This window comes from Oncorhynchus tshawytscha, linkage group LG02 (genome assembly GCF_018296145.1).
Source record: "Oncorhynchus tshawytscha isolate Ot180627B linkage group LG02, Otsh_v2.0, whole genome shotgun sequence".
Classification (NCBI taxonomy): Eukaryota; Metazoa; Chordata; class Actinopteri; order Salmoniformes; family Salmonidae; genus Oncorhynchus; species Oncorhynchus tshawytscha.
Window position 1 is genome coordinate 57,861,039 of NC_056430.1, and position 20,372 is coordinate 57,881,410.

General features: G+C 42.3%; 1 protein-coding gene across 4 annotated transcripts in view; it reads right to left on the minus strand.

Annotated features, from left to right (window-relative positions):
- Positions 1–13,578: 13,578 nt before the first annotated feature.
- LOC112266500 (CSC1-like protein 2) overlaps positions 13,579–20,372 on the minus strand; it is a 97,736-nt gene continuing 90,942 nt past the window's right edge. For 3 of the 4 annotated variants that reach the window (XM_024444017.2, XM_024444037.2, XM_024444007.2), the window contains 4 exons: positions 19,672–19,839; positions 19,248–19,384; positions 19,022–19,108; positions 13,579–17,022 (listed from right to left, as the gene is read on the minus strand). In XM_024444017.2, coding sequence (XP_024299785.1) covers positions 16,840–17,022; positions 19,022–19,108; positions 19,248–19,384; positions 19,672–19,839 — 575 coding nt within the window. In that variant the 3' untranslated portion in view covers positions 13,579–16,839. The remainder of the gene's footprint in view (positions 17,023–19,021; positions 19,109–19,247; positions 19,385–19,671; positions 19,840–20,372) is intronic. The other variant, XM_024444026.2, reaches the window with a different exon arrangement.

The following is a 20,372-nucleotide window of genomic DNA, read 5'->3' on the forward strand; positions in this document are numbered from 1 at the left end:
TTCTACAATGTAGAAAATAGTTCAAATAAAGAAAAAGCCTTGAATGAGTAGATGTCCAAACTTTTGGCTCGTACTGTATATATTTCCTGAGCTTTCTTGCATCTCCTAGATAACAGACATCTCATAACTTTATTCCTTTTGATTAAATTTTTTACTGTCTTTTTAATGTGTTATTCAATGCTTTTCTACAGGCTGTAGTAGTAAAGGCCAAATGAAATATTTTATCAAATATCTGATAAAATGGTTTAGACGTTTAAGAAATAACCAACACATGTAATGTACAGTAGTTGCTTTGGTTATCAGAACGTGCCGTTGGACTTCTGTTAAATAACCTGTTAGTTCATCTGCCCTATGCCCGTGATATGTATGCCTAAAGGCCGAATAAATTCAACCACACCTTTGTTTCATCACAAAACCAGAGAGCAAGCTCTGTACAGTAAAGTCCACGACGCTTATAAGCAAGTTAATGTTTCCAACATTTTCAGACCACTAAACAGCTATTGATTAAGAACCACGTAGAGGTACCGCAAGTCACAAAGAAAACAGGAGCTGCCTCCACTATACCAGCACCATTTCAATGTTATCAAATAACTTATGCTTAGTCTAATACAGTGACAACTAAAAGATACCAAAAACGATTTAGTCCAATCAACGTAAGATACATATGATGTGGATTTCTGAGTGTGTGCGCGTACGTGTGCATTCATGCAAGTAGAAAAAACATGGAGACTCCCCCTATTGTAGAGAAACGCCAATGCCATCCTCATCTCTTTCCTGTTGACGAAACGGTCTAGAACTATAAACTTTTATTTTTTGTTGTCTTAGACTACCTGGCTCAAATGCTTGCTCGCTAGACTAACTTCCTTTCATGGGCAACGTTAGCTAGTTAACATTAGCCATCTACATCTAGCTATATATTGAACTTACATCCTCTCAGGCCCGGGGGCAAGCATTTATTATTTAACGGATTGGATCAGAATTGCCATTATAATCATTGGCCAGTAGTGAGAATGAATTATAACTACTATTCCAAATCCTATATCTATCCATGGCTAATTTAGGAAAGGGACAATTTTAGCTAGCCACTGGAGGACAACAACACAATGAGATACAACAATTCAAGTTGCTTCCCTTTACACTTTTTTTGTGGCGTGCCAGGACCATTCAGAGTTGAGCTCACTCAGTTTGGCTCAATGCTGATTGTCTATTTTATACTTCTTTTTTTTAAATCAATGAGGCCGAATGCTCACTTGCTTCCCTTGTAGTCAATGCTACGGGCTGCAACAATGTCATATTCTTTTGGACCAGGCAGCACCAGATAGTGGACCAGACAGCACTTTCTCCAGTGAGATACATTCAGCTTCTAGCGTATTGAAGGAAAATTCTGAAACACAGCGAGACGAAAGTCGTTTTTTTGGGGAGGCCTGGCTTCCCTTCCACATTTTCTTACGTTACAACCTTATTCTAAAATGGATTAAATCATTTTTTCCTCATCAATCTACACACAACACCCCATCATGACAAAGCAAAAACAGGTTCTTAGACATTTTTGCAAATGTATTAAAAATAAACAGATACCTTATTTACATAAGTATTCAGACCCTTTGCTATAAGACTTAAAAATTAGCTCAGGTGCATCCTGTTTCCATTGATCATCCTTGAGATGTTTCTACAACTTCATTGGAGTCCACCTGTGGTAAATTCGATTGATTGGACATGATTTAGAAAGGCAAACACCTGTCTATATAAGGTCCCACAGTTGACAGTGCATGTCAGAGCAAAAACCAAGCTATGAGGTCAAAGGAATTGTCCGTCGAGCTCCGAGACAGGATTGTGTCGAGGCACAGATCTGGGGAAGGGTACCAAAACATTTCTGCAGCATTGAAGGTCCTCAAGAACACATTGGTCTCCATCGTTCTTAAATGGAAGTAGTTTGGAACCACCAAGACTCTTCCTAGAGCTGGCCGCCCGGCCAAATTGAGCATTCGGGGGAGAAAGGCCTTGGTCAGAGAGGTGACAAAGAACCCAATGGTCACTCTGACAGAGCTCCAGAGTTCCTCTGTGGAGATGGGATAACCTTCCAGAAGGGCAACCATCTTTGCGGCACTACAACAATGATGTCTTTATGGTAGAGTTGCCAGACAGTAACACTCCTCAGTAAAAAGGCACATGACAGCCCACTTGGAGTTTGCAAAAAATGCTTCTTGAGGACTCTCGGACCATGAGAAACAAGGTTCTCTGGTTTGATGAAACCAAGATTGAACTCTTTGACCTGTATGCCAAACGTCACGTTTGGCATACAGGTCAAAGAGTTCAATCTTGGTTTCATCAAACCAGAGAACCTTGTCTGGAGGAAACCTGGCACCATCCCTACAGTGATGCATGGTGGTGGCAACATGATGCTGTGGGGATGTTTTTCAATGGCAGAAACTGGGAGACTAGTCAGGATCGAGGCAAAGATGAACTGAGCAAAGTACAGAGAGATCTTTGATGAAAACCTGCTCCAGAGTGATCAGGACCTCAGACTGGGGCAAAGGTTCACCTTTCAACGGGACAACGACCCTAAGCACACAGCCAATACAACGCAGGAGTGGCTTTGGGACAAGTCTCTGAATGTCCTTGAGTGGCCCAGCCAGAGCCCGGAATTGAACCCGATTGAACATCTCTGGAGAGATCTGAAAATAGCTGTGGAGCTATTTGGGGAGAAACTCCCCAAATACAGTTGTACCAAGCTTGTAGCGTCATACCAAAGAAGACTCAAGGCTGTAATCGTTGTCAAAGGTGCTTCAACAAAGTATTGAGTAAAGGGTCTGAATTCTTATGTAAATGTTATATTTCAGTTTTATTTTTAATACATTTGCAAAAACAGAAAAACAGTGTTTTTGTTTTGTTATTATGGGGTATTGTGTGTAGATTGACGAGGGAAAAATGGATTACATTGTTTTTAGAATAAGGTTGTAAAGTAAAAAATGTGGAAAAAGCCATTAGGTCTGAATATTTGTGGGTCCATACCTGCAAACATTAGAAAAATAGACCTTTTCGTTGTCTCAAAATGTGCATCTGCCAACTTAAGTCATTGATGTCGTTGCATGTGATGCAACGCTACATGTTAGCTGTTCCCAGTACATAACATGAAACATTTAGCCCTATGCTTACTTGACCATTTGGCAGTGATTATGTCTGGTTACAAATTCTGCATCAGGCAATTATAAATGTTGGTGTAGATGAACGTGATGGAACACTTTTCCATGAGAACGTCCTTAACAGAAGTCAAATGACACAATCTGCTATTCACATAATTTCATCTGGACCAATAGCTCAGTAGTGAGCATTACTCCTAGTAATTTTCTCTGTTTGCGGCAAGTTCAAATCCCAGGTGAGATCGTTTTTTCCCTTTGAAATGTAGAATTACATTTATTGTAATAGTGTGTTGTGAAGGGAAGTGCAGCCAATACCTTGTAAGTTAAGATTAACTTGCCGTGGACCTGGGTCTTCAGTGAAATCCTACACAGTCCCACCCGAATGAATCCACCTCTTATTACCATCATTATGATGCCATGGCTCTAGACACTATACATTTAGACAGAAACGCAGTATAACCAGGCGTTGCGTCACCTTGAAATTGACATTTTTATTCAAAGAATTGCAGGGGAAGGGTACAATACCTGTTCATTGTGTAGCTTTGTTGCCCTGCGCGCTTGTTCGTTGAGCTGTAGATCCACTCCGGTGTCCCCAAAAGTTTTCAAAAGCACCATTGCTTGTAAGTGCCCAGCTGTACTTTGGTGTCTCGTTGCTGCCTTGGTTAGACAACTCAGGTTTGCAAAGCCAGTGTGGCTCCAAACGGCAAATCGATCACTTGCAAATAATAGGCATTCCCAGCAGTACAGTTTGCAGTGCTTCTCGGAGCCTGTGAGCCATTGATAGCGCTCGTAGTTGGAACCTTGACAGGCTTTGTAGCGTAGGCGTCGGGCGACCTCTCCTGACAATGTCTAACTTTTCTTGAAAAGTTTGTCTTGAGAATGGCGTTATAATTATATCCTCGACCAAGTCGATATCTTCTCCTTCCGCCATTGTGGGTTGAAAAAACAGCTTAGTAGTACGCAAATTAATTTGTTTATCAGTTTCCTAGTTCTGAGACCTGCCCATATAGGACCTGCCTCTCAATATTGGTAATCCAATCAAAAGATGTGCACGCACTACGCCTGCTAGCTGGCTCCTGTGTAACACTGGAGCCAGCCAGCAGGCGTACAATAGCCAACTCTAAAGCTGATTGGTTGACACTAAATTTTCCTTTCCATTCACTTTAAGCTACAAGCGCCCGCACTGTTGATTCTGAAGGCCTGGGGGCAGATTTTAGACCCCTGGCAACACATGATGGCTGAATATGATTGGATAAAAGATCTAACATAAAGGCCGCCCTCCAAATCTCAACCTGGGGCTGGAAGCAGTGCAACCAAGAGGAAAGCTATGAAATGAAGAGTGTAACTCTTACTCTGGGGAATAATTTAATACATATTTGTGGGAAAATATATTTAAAAAATATTATATTCTGATGATGTTTAGGCCAGCAGAGAAGGCCTTGCTGGCCCTGACGGCCCACCACTGCAAAAGAGCCACCCGCCTGCCCTCCGATCATTCTTGTGCCTCTTCCTCACAGAAGAGTTATACTTAACTCTTCTCAGTAGAACTTGATCTGTTTTCCTGTCTAACTGTTCACTGGTGTGCGGTCAAAGTTACACTGCCAAGCGCAGGGTTTATCATCTTTTGTGTTGGGTGACTTTACCAAAAGGAAAAGTTTCCGCTTTGGATAAGAATTAGCTTCACCGCTTTTCTTCCATTGTCTCCTTTTGTAGCTAGTGCCACACTGCTAGCTGCAGAGTCTTAGCTAGCTTAGCTGCAAGGCTTAACTAACCTGACTATCACGCCACAAGGCTAGCTATCCTACCAACTGGTTATTCTACCTGGAAGGGTGGAATTACTAGTTCACTCTTATTTAGCTTTAACCACTACCGCCGTTGACTAGACCGACTGTCCTAGTGTCACTGCCTATCGGTCAGGAATCGCACTTTTGTTCGTCACAAGACCAACATAGCATTAGCTTCCTTTGGATAACTTTGTGCTAACTAGCTAGGCTATTAGCCCACGTGGTGAACGCTCACTATGTTCACATTGATAAAGGACTAGCTGTTTTTTGGAGCAATAGAACTGGCTAGCTAGGCCCAGGGGGCAACCAGCAAGGCCCCGGCTTTTTGCTACTAACACATTGCGTTGGAGAGTACACAAAGCAGCCCAATGTGGTTTGTCGCCACGCTTAACTTGAGCCCTCGTGGACCCACGTCTTGTATGTCTAACCCGTGGACCTTCACCCACTTTTTCAGGGCTTGGCCCCAGAATAGTCATCAATGAGGACGATGGCAAGGGTATGTCCAACCTCCTCCAGGCTGCCAAGCAGGAAGAGGACGAGGAGGTGAAAACGGGGCATCAACGGTAGATGACAGAAGACGTAGACGACTTCAAAACGGGCAGCGACCATACACAGAGTGGCCCAAACCCGTGGGGGGTGGCAACGCAGAAAGGGACTGGTATGACGGGGGGAAGCTTCCCTTTTGCACCATCCCAGGCAGACAACTTCTCCCAGCCATCCCAGTTTACATGGTGGAAACCAAACGTTTTGTCAACATGAATGTCAAAGACATGGAGGAGCTGGCCAACCACCTCAACCCCAGTGCCTCGTCAATGACAGGCACTTCTCTCCCTGTTAAGGCAGACTACTTCTCCATGTCTATCACCCAAAAGGTGTACATGTCTCCTGCACATTCTGTATGGTTGTTGAACATTACATCCCTATTACTGGCTTACCAGGCTGATTTGATGTTGGAGGTGCACAGTCTCCTATCGATTGGCAAGCCTAACCCAGACATTTGGGATGAGATGTTTTGTCACAGACCTTAACCGCTGAGTCTCCAGAGGCACCATTGAAGGCTGTGGCCATGACATGAGCCTTGCAGTGGAAGGGGAGAGGGCCCTGTGGCTCAACCTGCCCAGGCTGTCAGACAGAGAAAGCAGATTTCCTTGACTCTCCTGTTGAGCTGAAGGAACTGTTTGGGCTGGCTGTCGCTGCCATGCAAACTTCAAAAGAAGAAGGGCGAAGCCTTCAACTTCTGTCTGACCCATAGACCTGGAAATCGGGCTACCCAGCCTATCCCACCACAAGCCAGGGCTTCGTGGCAGGGATAGGCCAATTCGCGTGGGAGGCCCCCAGCGACAAAGTGCGCATCGAACCCACAGTTCGTACCCACAGGTACGCCCCCTGTGGCAGAGAGGGGCAGCCAACAGTTTACTCCATGGCCTGCCTCCTCTCGGGTGGAGCACAGACTCTCCCCACCTAGGCGTAATGGTGAAATCACTCTTACACCAGGCAACACTCTCGGAAGACCGCATTGAGTTATTCCAACAGTGTCTCTCCCTCTTCCGTAGGGGGTGCTCAGTCACATTCAGGATGTGCCTACGAGTGCTGCGGTTGATGGCGTCCACATTCTCAGTAGTACCCCTTGGCCCACTGAGGATGAGAGACTTCCTGCGCGGGGTGTTTGTCCAACTCCTGTGTACACAGCATCGTCTCCATCGCCAGATAGAGGTAACTTCCGCACATCTCTCAGCTCTCCATTCTAGAAGAGTCCCTCAATCTTCATTCATGGCACTCCCCTGGGGGTAATGCCATTGCAGTTCACAAGGGAAATGCAATAAACAGAGTATGGATCCCACAACTCCGCATTGCTCACATAAATGACCTAGAATTTCTGACAGGGTTGCTTTCACTGAAACATTTTCTACCTCCCTTTTCTGAATTGTCACGTCTTGATCAGAATGGACAATACGACGGTAGTGCCAGGATGGCACTTGCTCCCTGCGCTTACACAGACTATACGTTCAGGATTATTATGTGGAGCACACCTAGTGTCCATAAGCACGACTCAAGTCCTGGGCGTAATGAAAGTAGGAGCGGACTTATTGTCCAGAGGAAATCCCCATCTTAGGGACTGGAGACTACTTCCCCAAGTGGAGAAACAGATCTGGGAGATATACTGTCTTCGCATAGCAAGAAAACGTGCATCTGTTGTTTTTAGCACTAGCAGAAGATGCACCACTGTGGGTGGATGCGCTGGCACACCCTTGGCCGAAGACGTTGCTTTACGATGTTCCTCCTCTCAGCCTCAAACTTCCCACTCTGGCCAGAGTGAGGGAGAAGGCTTATCCCTCATCTTGGTAGCCCCTCCATGGCAAATCAAGCTCTGGATATAGGAGATCACTCTCCTGTTATACACTGAGCCTTGCTAACTCATTGAGAGGTTAAATCTGGATGCGACTGGCTTGCCTCTTGGAGCCATTGAGACAATCCAGAGTGCTAGGGCCCGTTAACATGCTCACTGTATGAAAATAAGTACTGCGTTTTTGAGAAGTGATGTGAACGAAAACAGATAATTCCATACCAATGATCTGAATCTGAGATGTTATGCTTCTTGCAGGATCTCTCGAACAGAGTGAAGGCTTTCTCCACTGTTAAGGTTTATCTAGAGCAATCTTGGCCTGTCATATAGGCTTTGACGAGAACACGGTGGGAAAACACCCCGTCATGAAGGGGGCACATTGCTTACTTCCAGTTGAAAAGCCTTTAACCACATAGGATTTGTCTATTGTGCCTAGGGCTAATTCACGGCAACCTTTGGAGATGAAAGCATGGAGATAAATAATCTCTCCCTTAAGACCGCTTTACTGTTTGCCCTTCCCTCTGCAAAATGTACAAGTGGCTACATGCACTGTCAGTTTACCATTCGTGCCTGCAGTTTGCCCAGGGCTTTTCCAAGGTCACCTTGTTGTCTAACCCTGCCTTTATGCACAAGGTTAGTGTCAAATACAATTGCCTCATCTTGGAGCTTGTGGCTTTTTCACCCGCCACCTTTCCTTTCTATGGAAGAGGAGCGGTTACACCATTTGGGTTCGGTATGCGCGTTGCGCATATACTTGGATAGGACGAGAGCATTGCACAAGAGCAACCAACTCTTTTGTGTCCTGGGCTCGTCCACAGTTATCACATTGGATTGTGGAAGCTATTATATCGGCATATAATAGCAATAGCCTACGGGCTCACTCCACCAGAGGTATGGCTACCTCTTGGGCACTGTTCAATGGCATGTCCTTGCAGGAGATTTGCAATGCAGCTTGTTGGGCATCACCTCATACTTTTATGAGGTTCTACTGATGAGACGTCACTGTTCTTAGTGTCAGGACCGCCGAGGGTTGATATTAAGACTGCCTGGCTTCAGAGAGCGTGTGCGATACTGGAGTTGGCCATATCCCACTATTGAGAAGTCAAAATGAATAATTGAAAGGGAACTCAAGGTTACTTGCAAAAACCCGGTTCTCTGATTTTATGAGTGAGACATCAACACATTCCCGTACTCGCAAGACAATGAGGAAGTTCGGGCAGGCAATGGCTCTTTAGTATGAGGGGAGGGGCTCCCTCATTCGTCATGACCCATCCAACAGACGTGCATCATTGGTTCTTCGAGCTACTTAGGAGATTCTGGTGAATTCCACTAGTGAGATGTCTCACTCATAATATCATAGAATCGGGGTTATGCACGTAACCTTAAGTTTCCATCAGGAGTGTGACACTAAAGACTCGTGGCGAGCAGAATTAACCACATCTGCATCATTCAAAACTTTTGCTTTGTGAGGTGTTAAGGTTAGCCATTGTTATGTAAATGAGTTAAGTAGTACACAGGGCCATGGCATGCATAGATGGACACAGTCTGAGCCTTTTGGGTAAAACACAGGTAAGGTCTTCAATGGAAATGCGCCATATGCTACTGCTACACGGGAGTGTAAGCAAAGATACTGGTAACTAGCTTCTATCTGTGGGTTAAGTGCTGCCGGATCAAAGTTTGGATCAAGCTGAATCAATGTCTCTCAAGATCACTTAATTTGTATTTTACATAGGCTTAACATAACGAATATACATAGCATAAGGTTACCTTTAGACCAAAAAGACCACTTAATTTCTTATGTAGTCTACACTTACTGTACATGTACAACCTTTTATTTGCATTATTATATATATATTTTTTTTCACCTTTATTTAACCAGGTAGGCCAGTTGAGAACAAGTTCTCATTTGCAACTGCGACCTGGCCAAGATAAAGCATAGCAGTGTGAGCAGACAACACAGAGTTACACATGGAATAAACAATTAACAAGTCAATAACACAGTAGAAAACAAAGGGGGGAGTCTATATACAATGTGTGCAAAAGGCATGAGGAGGTAGGCGAATAATTACAATTTTGCAGATTAACACTAGAGTGATAAATGATCAGATGGTCATGTACAGGTAGAGATATTGGTGTGCAAAAGAGCAAGTAAATAAATAAAAACAGTATGGGGATGAGGTAGGTGAAAATGGGTGGGCTATTTACCAATAGACTATGTACAGCAGCAGCGATCGGTTAGCTGCTCAGATAGCTGATGTTTGAAGTTGGTGAGGGAGATAAAAGTCTCCAACTTCAGCGATTTTTGCAATTCGTTCCAGTCACAGGCAGCAGAGTACTGGAACGAAAGGCGGCCAAATGAGGTGTTGGCTTTAGGGATGATCAATGAGATACACCTGCTGGAGCGCGTGCTACGGATGGGTGTTGCCATCGTGACCAGTGAACTGAGATAAGGCGGAGCTTTACCTAGCATGGACTTGTAGATGACCTGGAGCCAGTGGGTCTGGCGACGAATATGTAACGAGGGCCAGCCGACTAGAGCATACAGGTCGCAGTGGTGGGTGGTATAAGGTGCTTTAGTGACAAAACGGATGGCACTGTGATAGACTGCATCCAGTTTGCCGAGTAGAGTGTTGGAAGCCATTTTGTAGATGACATCGCCGAAGTCGAGGATCGGAAGGATAGTCAATAATCATCCACTTAGTCACATATGCGTTATTTGAATCGAGCATCAGCACTGAACAGTTTTTTCCTCAACAAAAAAGCTTGGCACGGTACAAGCTTGAACCCGTGCTTAATGTGTTTTACGTCTTTTACGATGTACAATAAACTTGCATGCTGTAAGGACCTCATTTATATTTTTTCCTTAAAAACACTGATGTGTGTGAAACAGATAAGCAAAAATGTGGGATTTTGTCACATTTATGAAAATGTCCCTTTTTGAATTTTGCACTAGTAGCAAGTAACCTATGCAATGTTGGCAAACTACATTTATTTACAAAGTGGAACAAAAGTCAACCTTGAATTTGGAGGATAAAAATATCCCACTGGTGGCCAAATTGACCTATTTTAAGAAATGCCATTGGTTGGTGGATATAAAGTCTAAGATCTTGATAGGAATTTGTTACAGGAAATAGTCACTGGCCAACTCGTCAGGTTAGCTTAGGGCTAAATGTGCCAGGTGATCCTATGGGAGCAGCTATACATGTAGCGTTATACCAAGTGCCACGACGTCTGATTTTAAAATGTCTGATGTGGATTTTGAGACAGAGAAAAATATTCAACTGGAGGCTGTATTCAATCGATCACTGAAGCGTTACAGATTGCGCAGGGGTGGCGCCCCCCTTTGGGTTGTGCCGTGGCGGAGCTCTTTGTGGGCTATACTCGGCCTTGTCTCAGGATGGTATGTTGGTGGTTGAAGATATCCCTCCCCTCTAGTGGTGTGGGGACTGTGCTTTGGCAAAGTGGGTGGGGTTATATCCTGTCTGTTTGGCCCTGTCCGGGGGTATCATTGGATGGGGCCACAGTGTCTCCTGACCCCTCCCGTCTCAGCCTCCAGTATTTATGCTGCAGTAGTTTGTGTCGGGGGGCTAGGGTCAGTCTGTTATATCTGAAGTATTTCTTCTGTCTTATCCGGTGTCCTGTGTGAATTTAATTGAATTGCTTGCTGTTTGGGGTTTTAGGCTGGGTTTATGTACAGCACTTTGATATATCAGCTGATGTTAGAAGGGCTATATAAATAAATTGTATTTGAATGGGAATCCAATCTCCTACAAAACCTAACTGGGACAGCATTATGTCAAAAGAGATGGAATCTCTGCTACCACAGGGATCGCTCCTCAATCATGTTCTTATAAACCAACATGAAGGATGAATGCCAATTTTATTGATCAAGGAACAGATGACAAATGCTTCTCCATACAGACCATTGGACAAAAGTAAAAATAAATAGTACACACAACCTGACAAATCTACAGCCTCAAATTAAACTTTCCTTAGTTGTCTTAGTGAAGGGAACCAGCATGAACGTTAGGAGAGACTGAAAAGCGAACAAACGTGTGACCATTTGTTGTGTTTATATGTAGCCCTACCCTTACTCATGTTTTATAGAAACTGTAGATTATGTACTTCATAACACTACCATAGCTTAATAGGGAATTTATGGCTATTTACAAAAACATATATACACTACCATTCAAAAGTTTGGGGTCACTTAGAAATGTCCTTGTTTTTAAAAGAAAAGTCCATTAAAATAACATCAAATTGATCAGAAATACAGTGTAGACATTGTTAATGTTGTAAATGACTATTGTAGCTGGAAACTGTAGATATTCCATTAAAAATCATCTTAGGCGTACCAAGGTCCATTATCAGCAACCATGACTCCTGTTAGTGATATAATCCTATCAAGGCATGTTTATTTTTCAGATCACATTCTTCTTTTCATAACTTAAATCCTTAGCAACAATGATAAATAAATCCCAATACATGTATCGGCATCGTCACAGCTATCAACATAATACGGTTCCTTTTGCGATTTACAAAAATATCTCAAAGCCTTTTTTCGTCACTGTAGAATAGTGTTATTGTAAAGTAACTTCATTTCCATTGAGAAATAGACTGTCCATTAGCAAGCAAGCCTCTTAAAATATTTATTATGTTGTCAGGAAAATGTACTTCCACTGGATAGTTGTTAGTCTTGTGTTAGCGTGCATACAATCATGAACAGTGTTAGTGCACACTAACTTAAAAGGGAAACAGAATTTACAGAGCAGAATAGACACAGAAAAGCTACAATATCTCCAGCATGTAGCTATGGTTTTTAAACAGGGACAAACCACAATACAATGGTAATTTCAGTGTGTCTACAGAGGAAACTGTACTGCTAATAACAAGACAACCACGGTACATGTTTTTATTTTCCTACCTGATAGAATGTTACCAATAGCCACAGCTTTCATAGATTAGCTTCATCAACAGATCGAAATGCTTAAAGTTGCAAACTAATACAATGCACAAAAAAAAGAGATGTAATTTTTTTCCCAAACAAGTACACCTGAGACTTGAACATTTCCTTAAGTCACTGCTCTAGTTCTATTTCTTTGCTGCATGTCAGGCTTGCTATTGCATGTTCCTGATGCAAATTGATAAAACGTCCTTTTTTTGTTACAACAAATCATTTTGCACAGAGACGATTCGCCCCGTTCAAAAACATGATAATTCTAGTAATACAAAAACACAGGTATACAGTGACCTCTAGCAGATCTTCACTATCAGTGCACCTCATTTGTTGGACTAGTCAGTGGAGTCACACGCTTGGGCCTGGTTAATTTTTGGTCCCTAGTCTTTTCCATTTGGACCCATCCCTATAGTGTTCACAGATCTGAAAGGACTGGCTAGGTTTATGAAGAAATACCTATAATGCTCCACTTAAAAGTATTAGGGAAAAGTATTAGTCAATGAACAGCAGTGATGGCTCTTCTTACCCAGTGATTTTAGTTATCTATTTCTCCCTTTGTTCTGTTCACTTTTTTTCTGTTGTGGACTTGTGTTAGCTAATCCAAGTTCATCATTTTAAAAGGCTAAATGGTCATTAGAAAACCCTTTTGCAATTATGTTATTTTATTTATTTTACCTTTATTTAACTAGGCAAGTCAGTTAAGAACAAATTCTTATTTTCAATGACAGCGTAGGAACAGTGGGTTAACTGCCTTGTTCAGGGGCAGAACGACAGATTTTTACCTTGTCAGCTCGGGCATTTGTGGGTTCGATTGCAACCTTTCGGTTACCAGTCCAACGCTCTAACCACTAGGCCACCTGCCGCCCCGTTGGCACAGCTGAAAACGGTTGTCCTGATTAAAAAAGCAATGAAATGGGCCTTCTTTAGACTAGTTGGGTATCTGGAGCATCAGCATTTGTGGGTTCGATTAGTTTTATTGCTTCTTTAATAGGCAAAACACTTTCCAGCTGTGCTAACATAATTGCAAAAGGGTTTTGTAATGATCAATTAGCCTTTTAAAATGATAAACTTGGATTAGCCAGCAACATGCCATTGGAACACAGGAGTGATGGTTGCTGATAATAGGCCTCTGTACGCCTATGTAGATATTCCATAAAGAAATCTGCGTTTCCAGCTACAATAGTCATTTACAACATCAACACTGTCTACACAGTATTTCTGATCAATTTGATGTTATATTAATTGACTTTTCTTTCAAAAACAAGGACATTTCTAAGTGACCACAAACTTTTGAATGGTAGTGTATATAGAAATCTAATCATAAACTTTTAGCAAACCATTCCTGATCCCGAATCCTTCTATCAAGGCATGTTTATTTTCATAACTTAAATCCTTAGCAACAGTTATAAAATAAAAAGTCAATTCATGATAAATAAAAAACCACAATACATGTAACAGCATCGTCACAGCTTTCAACATAATACATAATCGGTATCACATCTGGAATAGGCTGTGTCACTGAAAACAGTTCCTTTTGCGATTTACAAAAATATCTCAGCCTTTTTCATCACTGTAGAATAGTGTTATTGTAAAGTAACTTCATTTCCATTGAGAAATAGACTGTCCATTAGCAAGCAAGCCTCTTAAAATATTTATTATATTGTCAGGAAAATGTACTTCCACTGGATAGTTGTTAGTCTTGTGTTAGCGTGCATACAATCATGAACAGTGTTAGTGCACACTAACTTAAAAAGGGAAACAGATGTTACAGAACAGAGTAGACACAGAAAAGCTACAATATCTCCAGCATGTAGCTATGGTTTTTAAACAGGGACAAACCACAATACAATGGTAATTTCAGTGTCTACAGAGGAAACTGTGCTGCTAACAACAAGACAACCACAGTACATGTTTTTATTTTCCTACCTGATAGAATGTTACCAATAGCCACAGCTTTCATAGATTAGCTTCATCAACAGATCGAAATGCTTAAAGTTGAAAACAACTATCACAATGTAAAAAAAACAGATGTAAACATTTTTTTTAATTTTTTTTTTTAAACAAGTACACCTGAGACTTGAACATTTCCTTAAGTCACTGCTCTAGTTCTATTTCTTTGCTGCATGTCAGGCTTGCTATTGCATGTTCCTGATGCAAATTGGTAAAACGTCCTTTTTTTGTTACAACAAATCATTTTGCACAGAGACGATTCGTCCCGTTCCAAAACATGATAATAATAGTAATACAAAAACACAGGTATACAGTGACCTCTAGCAGATCTTCACTATCAGTGCACCTCATTTGTTGGACTAGTCAGTGGAGCCACACTCTTGGGCCTGGTCCATTTTTGGTCCATTTGGCCAAATCCCTATGGTGTTCACAGATCTGAAAGGACTGGCTAGGTTTATAAAGAAATACTTAGAATGCTCCACTTAAAAGTATTAGGGAGATAGAGCCATCACTACTGTATATTGATATACTTACCCAGTGATTTAATACTTCAGGAAAGTTACATTTAATTCTGCCTAATGTACCTGTTATCCACTTTTTTTCTGTTTTGGACTGGATTATTTCAAATTCATGAAATTGTGGTAATTTAAGATATATATGAAATTATATACATAGTTATACATAGCATTAATTTATTTCTACCCAGTGCCTTTTATGGAAGTATTTGATTGCGTTTTCATGTGATTTGTGCTTGAAGTGCATTAAGAAAAGAAATAGCACACTGCCTTTGAAATGTCATCACAATTTCCCAGGGTATAACTGTGAACACCAAATGGGGAAGATGCTATGTGGGCTGAGAAAAGAATCCGAGAGCCAATTTGCAGACAGACAGACACCTGGCTGATTGCACTTCAAATCAGAGACACACACTGCACCCAAACTGATGTGACAAAAATAAATGGAAGCATCGCTATTCATTGGTGCTGTATATCTGAACAATTACCTTCCATAGGTATGACTCCTGAAGAGCAAAATACTACATTTTTAATCTACACTTCATTTCTATTCCTTCAGAGAAAGCGTAGAAAAACAGCTAATGCATTGGGACTTGGCTTTTCCAGAGATGCATATATCGTACTTCTGACTGGAGGATTTTAAGGGTAGAGAGTACTTGAGGCAAGACCAGTTTCTTCATGTCTCCCAGCTTTTCCCTGGATCTACAACATAGGCTAAACTATTGTACTACTGTGTAAATGTTGAAGTTCTCCAAGGTGAACAGAACCCAGTTAGAGTCGAAGTTGCCTATTTGAACTACGCACCGACAAGAAAATGTGCTTCCTATTTCAGGTGTATATGTTCATATGTTTAAGGTGGTAGAGGTAAAATAAAAAATAAAAGACCAAATAAAAACTGTACAACGTTAGTGGCTGCAAGAGTCACCAAGCCATCCATGACTGAACCTTTGGAAACTGAGATGGACAGGATGGAGGGGAGCAGCAAGACCAGGTGACTGACAGGGCATCACAGGCAGGAGGACAGTAGACGAATGCCATAACAACACATGTCACACCAGAAACCCCACAATCCATCTGAGCGGACCCTGGTCTGTTTGGCATGCCATGCCCACTGCCGTCTTTGGAATATCGATGACACAACAGAGGGCCGATGTGATGGCCCTGATATCCTCCAACAGTGCCCATTCAGTGACGTGAGACGCATGAAGTAAAAAATAATAATAATACACAAACTTGACAGTGACTGCATCATGTTTTTATACGTCATGTTAAGATGGTGTCTCCAACCACTGACTAGGATGTTCAGTGGCAGAGTGAATATCTTATGACGAACATAAGATATCAAAGAAAAAAGGGGCAAGCAAGTCATTTTGTTCATAAGCTATGAGAAAGAAGACCTAATGCAGGGTGCTTTGCACATTGACAAGAATGAACCAAGTTTAGTTTGAGTATGAGTCTGTAGACCCATAAAAGTTAAATGGGACCTGTGCTTGGAGCAGGATTTCATTAGAGGCTTTGTAGCCTAATTTTCATGACCTCTCCACCAGTCCTGAGCCACACTGATGGGGATTTAGTAAGGAAACATGGATGAAAAGAAACCCAAACCAGGCACAATTTTGACCCCCTCTTTCAAATAAGAGACAAAAACAGTTGGCATATTTTGGGATATGTACAAAGTCTAGGCTATTGTATGGTTTCTTTCCTGGGACTCCATCTTTTTGGATTGGATGAAAACCAGTGTTGGACTTGTGCTCCATAGAATCTCCATAAAAGTGTAGGACTCCAGTAGATAAATAAATAAAACAAGGGGCGTCAACACCCAGATTCATATCGCGCTGATAGGTGTTCAAAATACACAGAGGGGACTTTGAAGAATCCGCAGAGACAAGCTCCAAATTATACTTAACAAAACCATTCACAATTACACTGTGTGTGTGTGTGTGGGGGGGGATGTACCTGGCATTTTCTGGTAATGCCAATGTGCAGAGGCACAACTGAAAAAAGGTGGGGGAGCATGGGGGAGGGATGACTGCAAATTGTTTTAGAATCCAAAGTGAAGTCGGTGGTTTGATGTTCGTGTCTGGCATTCATCCTCTCCAAAATCCCTCTCTCACCATCTTTCGCTCTTTCCCCTTCTCAGCTGGTAGTGTTACTGGTGGACCTCGTTGGCTATGAGGCTGTCTTCACCGGACTGGAAGTCAGCTTCATTGAGACTATTCCCAGTGTTGATCATCTCCTCATCCTGTGAGGACCCCCGATCTTCCTCCCCACTGCCTGTGCAAGCATCATCCATGATTGGGTCCTGTAAAACCTGGGCAATGTACGTTGGTTGCTAAGGAGAAAAGAAACAAACATTCAATGTTATGAAGGATCCTGCACGTCACCATTAATATGTTTATAAATGGCCTCGTGAGAAGTTAAAGGTGTTTGAATTTCAACTTCCACTTGTTTTTGAAAGAATACTCCTTAGCTTTGTATTGCTTCATACTTCATCATAACCCATACATACAGTGGTTGAGTTCCTGCCTGACTACATTGCAGATCAATGCCAGCTCTTACAAGCCCTGGATAGGTATTTAACATATCAGTTAAACATATCATATGATATAGCAAAATGATGCCTGACTGCGTAGTCGACACAACCATTGGTTGATGCAATACAACGCCTGCGCATCTAGTCGGGCAGAAAATCGCCCATTCTATGCGAGAAATGTTCACATGTTCAACTGCCAAGAATGTGAACCAATAGTAAATCAGCAATCTCTTATTCTTTCTTCTCTTTTTTTCTCTATTACAGATATTATAATTGACATTAAGACCTATTTAAAAGGGCTGCTGACTCCAAACCATCACTGGGACAGGGAATACACAGGGAGCAAATTGTCAAAAGTCTATAATAATGATGGATTGGATTTGTATAGCCCCTTTCAACCAACTTCGGTACTCAAAGTGCTTTAGATCATAAGGGGGAAACTCACCTCATCCACCACCAATGTGTGGCACCCACCTGGGTAATGCACAGCAACCATTTTGTGCCAGAACCCTCACCACACATCAGCTAGCATGGTGGAGAGGTGAGGAGTGAAATATGCCAATTAGGGGATGATTAGTTGGCCATGATGGAATTTAGCCAGGACACCCCTTACTCTTGCGATAAGTGCTGTGGGACTTTTAACAACCACAGAGTTAGGACACCTATTTAAAGTCCCATCTGAAAGATGCAAGCCTAAGCAGTGCAACGTCCCCTTCACTGCCCTGGGGTATTGGGATTTGATCTTAAGACCCGAGGTGAAGTGTCCCATACTGGCCCTCCAACACCTCTTCCAGTAGCATCTAGTCTCCCATCCAGGGATCGACCAGGGCCGACCCTGCTTAGCTTCAGAAGCAAGACAGAAGTGGGGTGCAGAGTGGTATGCTGTTAGTGAAAAGCTGACAGGGAGATGGTACGTAGTTGCATTGACAAGGAGACAAACATTTATATACAGCCAAGTCGGGCATCAGAACCCGACTCGTCAGAATTTCCACTATAACACAAGCAATTTAGCACTTGCAAACATAGCGTGATAGCAGTTCGAGCTGGTGATTTAAAATTAAAGGAACATTTCATATTCATCATTTTCAGCACCTCCCCAACATCAACATATATAATAATATATTCTATTTAGCTGACGCTTTTATCCAAAGCAACTTAGTCATGTGTGCATACATTTTACGTATGTGTGCTCTTGGGAAACGAACCCACATGCAAATGGTGTGTATCTATGTTTCGTACTCAAAAAGATAAAGAGGAAGAAAAGTATTTCCGATGACATGATCCGAAAACACTTGACATGGGCCGTGTTCGGGAGCATCAAAACCGTGATGCATCATTGTGACTGACTGATCTGCAAATAATATTGAGTAATTATTTATGATGCAAGCTGATTTGTAGATCAGTCAAGCTCGACTTGCTTTTCAAAGTCGGCTGCAATGTCGAAGTACTGTATAGCTTCAAAAAGTATTAAAGCTATAACTTTGATCTCACAGACGGTTCGTCCTTGCACCGATAGCTCGGTCTATGAATTTGAGTGGTTACATTTCTCCAGTCTCATCTTTTTTTCATTTTCCAAAACAATGGCGGGTGGCTGCTTTGTTGTTGTTTTGAATCCCAGATTTGGACCAAAGTCAGATTGTTTGTCAAGGGAGCAAACAAACACACACCGTTGGAACACTGGATACAATTACGCATTGGGATAACGTTGGGCCAATCTCACTGTGCCATCTGGACAGTTCCATTCTAGTCCCCCACAATTCAACAGCTTGGAATACTCAAAAAAAATGTATCTGCTTACCTGAGACTTATTAGAAGGAGAGGAGAAGGTGCGGAGTGGAGGGCGGCCATTTTCAACCACGTCAACATCTGTTTCCTTGGTGTCAATCTGTTTAAGGCCAGAGGAGGGAAGAAAAGGGGGAAAGAAGGGGAAAGAGCTGTCAGAGATTATCCTCTATGGTACTACTTGGCCTAAGTCTGCTACCTGAATTGAAGGACTGGACACTTGGCGTGTTGGTGAGCCGTACCTTGAGCACAGTGACCCGTACCTTGTAGTTGTGAGCGCTGAGGTACTTGAAGTGGCCGAAGCAGACGTGCGACAGGCATACCACAATGGTGATGATTAGGACCACCAAAGTGAACATGGACGTGGGGGTTACAAAGCCTGGGTTTTTAAAAAAGTGCAAAGAGATGATAATTTACTTTAATTTACTGTAATTGAATTTGTTTGACTTCAGGACTCACCCTCTGAAAAAGGTGGTAAGTGTAAGGTACGAACACATTACTAACACTACTAACACATTGTATATAGACTTATTTTTCTATTGTATTATTGACTGTATGTTTGTTGTACTCCATGTGTAACTGTGTTGTTGTATGAATAAATACACATTTAAACAATCCAAATTACCAGTAATTCAGGAAAGAAAAAGATCCCCCCCAGCCCCTTACCTGTGCGCATGGTAGAAAAGAATAGCAGCCAAAAAAGACAGAGGATGGGAGCTGCCACCACCTGATTGACAGCACCTGAGTGGATTTTCTTGTCCAGTTTCGAGGGAAGGTAAGCGTAATACATGTTGTATCTATCCACCAGGTGCTTCAGCAGCATGTACATCAGACCTAGAAAGAGGGAGAAAATGTTTGGTTTGAGAACTGTTGTTTAAATGGTATAACTACTGAACATGCACCTCCCCCCACCCATTTTAAGTATTTGCTGGAGACAACTGACATCAAATCAAATTGTATTTGTCACATGTGCCGAACACAACAGGTGTAGACCTTACAGTGAAATGTTTACTTTACAAGCCCTTAAACAACAATGCCGTTTTAAGAAAATCCCTAATAAAAAAAGTAAGAGATCAGAAAAACAAATAATTAAATAGCAGCAGTAAATGAGGGGTACCGGTTCAGAGTCTGTGTCAATGTCAATGTGCGGGGGCACCGGTGTCGCGGTAATTCTGTACATGAAAGTAGGGTTATTAAAATGGCTATGCATGGAGTCTGAACATTTTTAGGGCCTTCCTCTGACACCGCCTGGTATAGAGGTCCTGGACGGCAGGAAGCTTGGCCCCGGTGATGTACTGGGCCGTACGCACTACCCTCTGTAGTGCCTTGTGCTCGGAGGCCTAGCAATTGCCATACCAGGCAGTGAT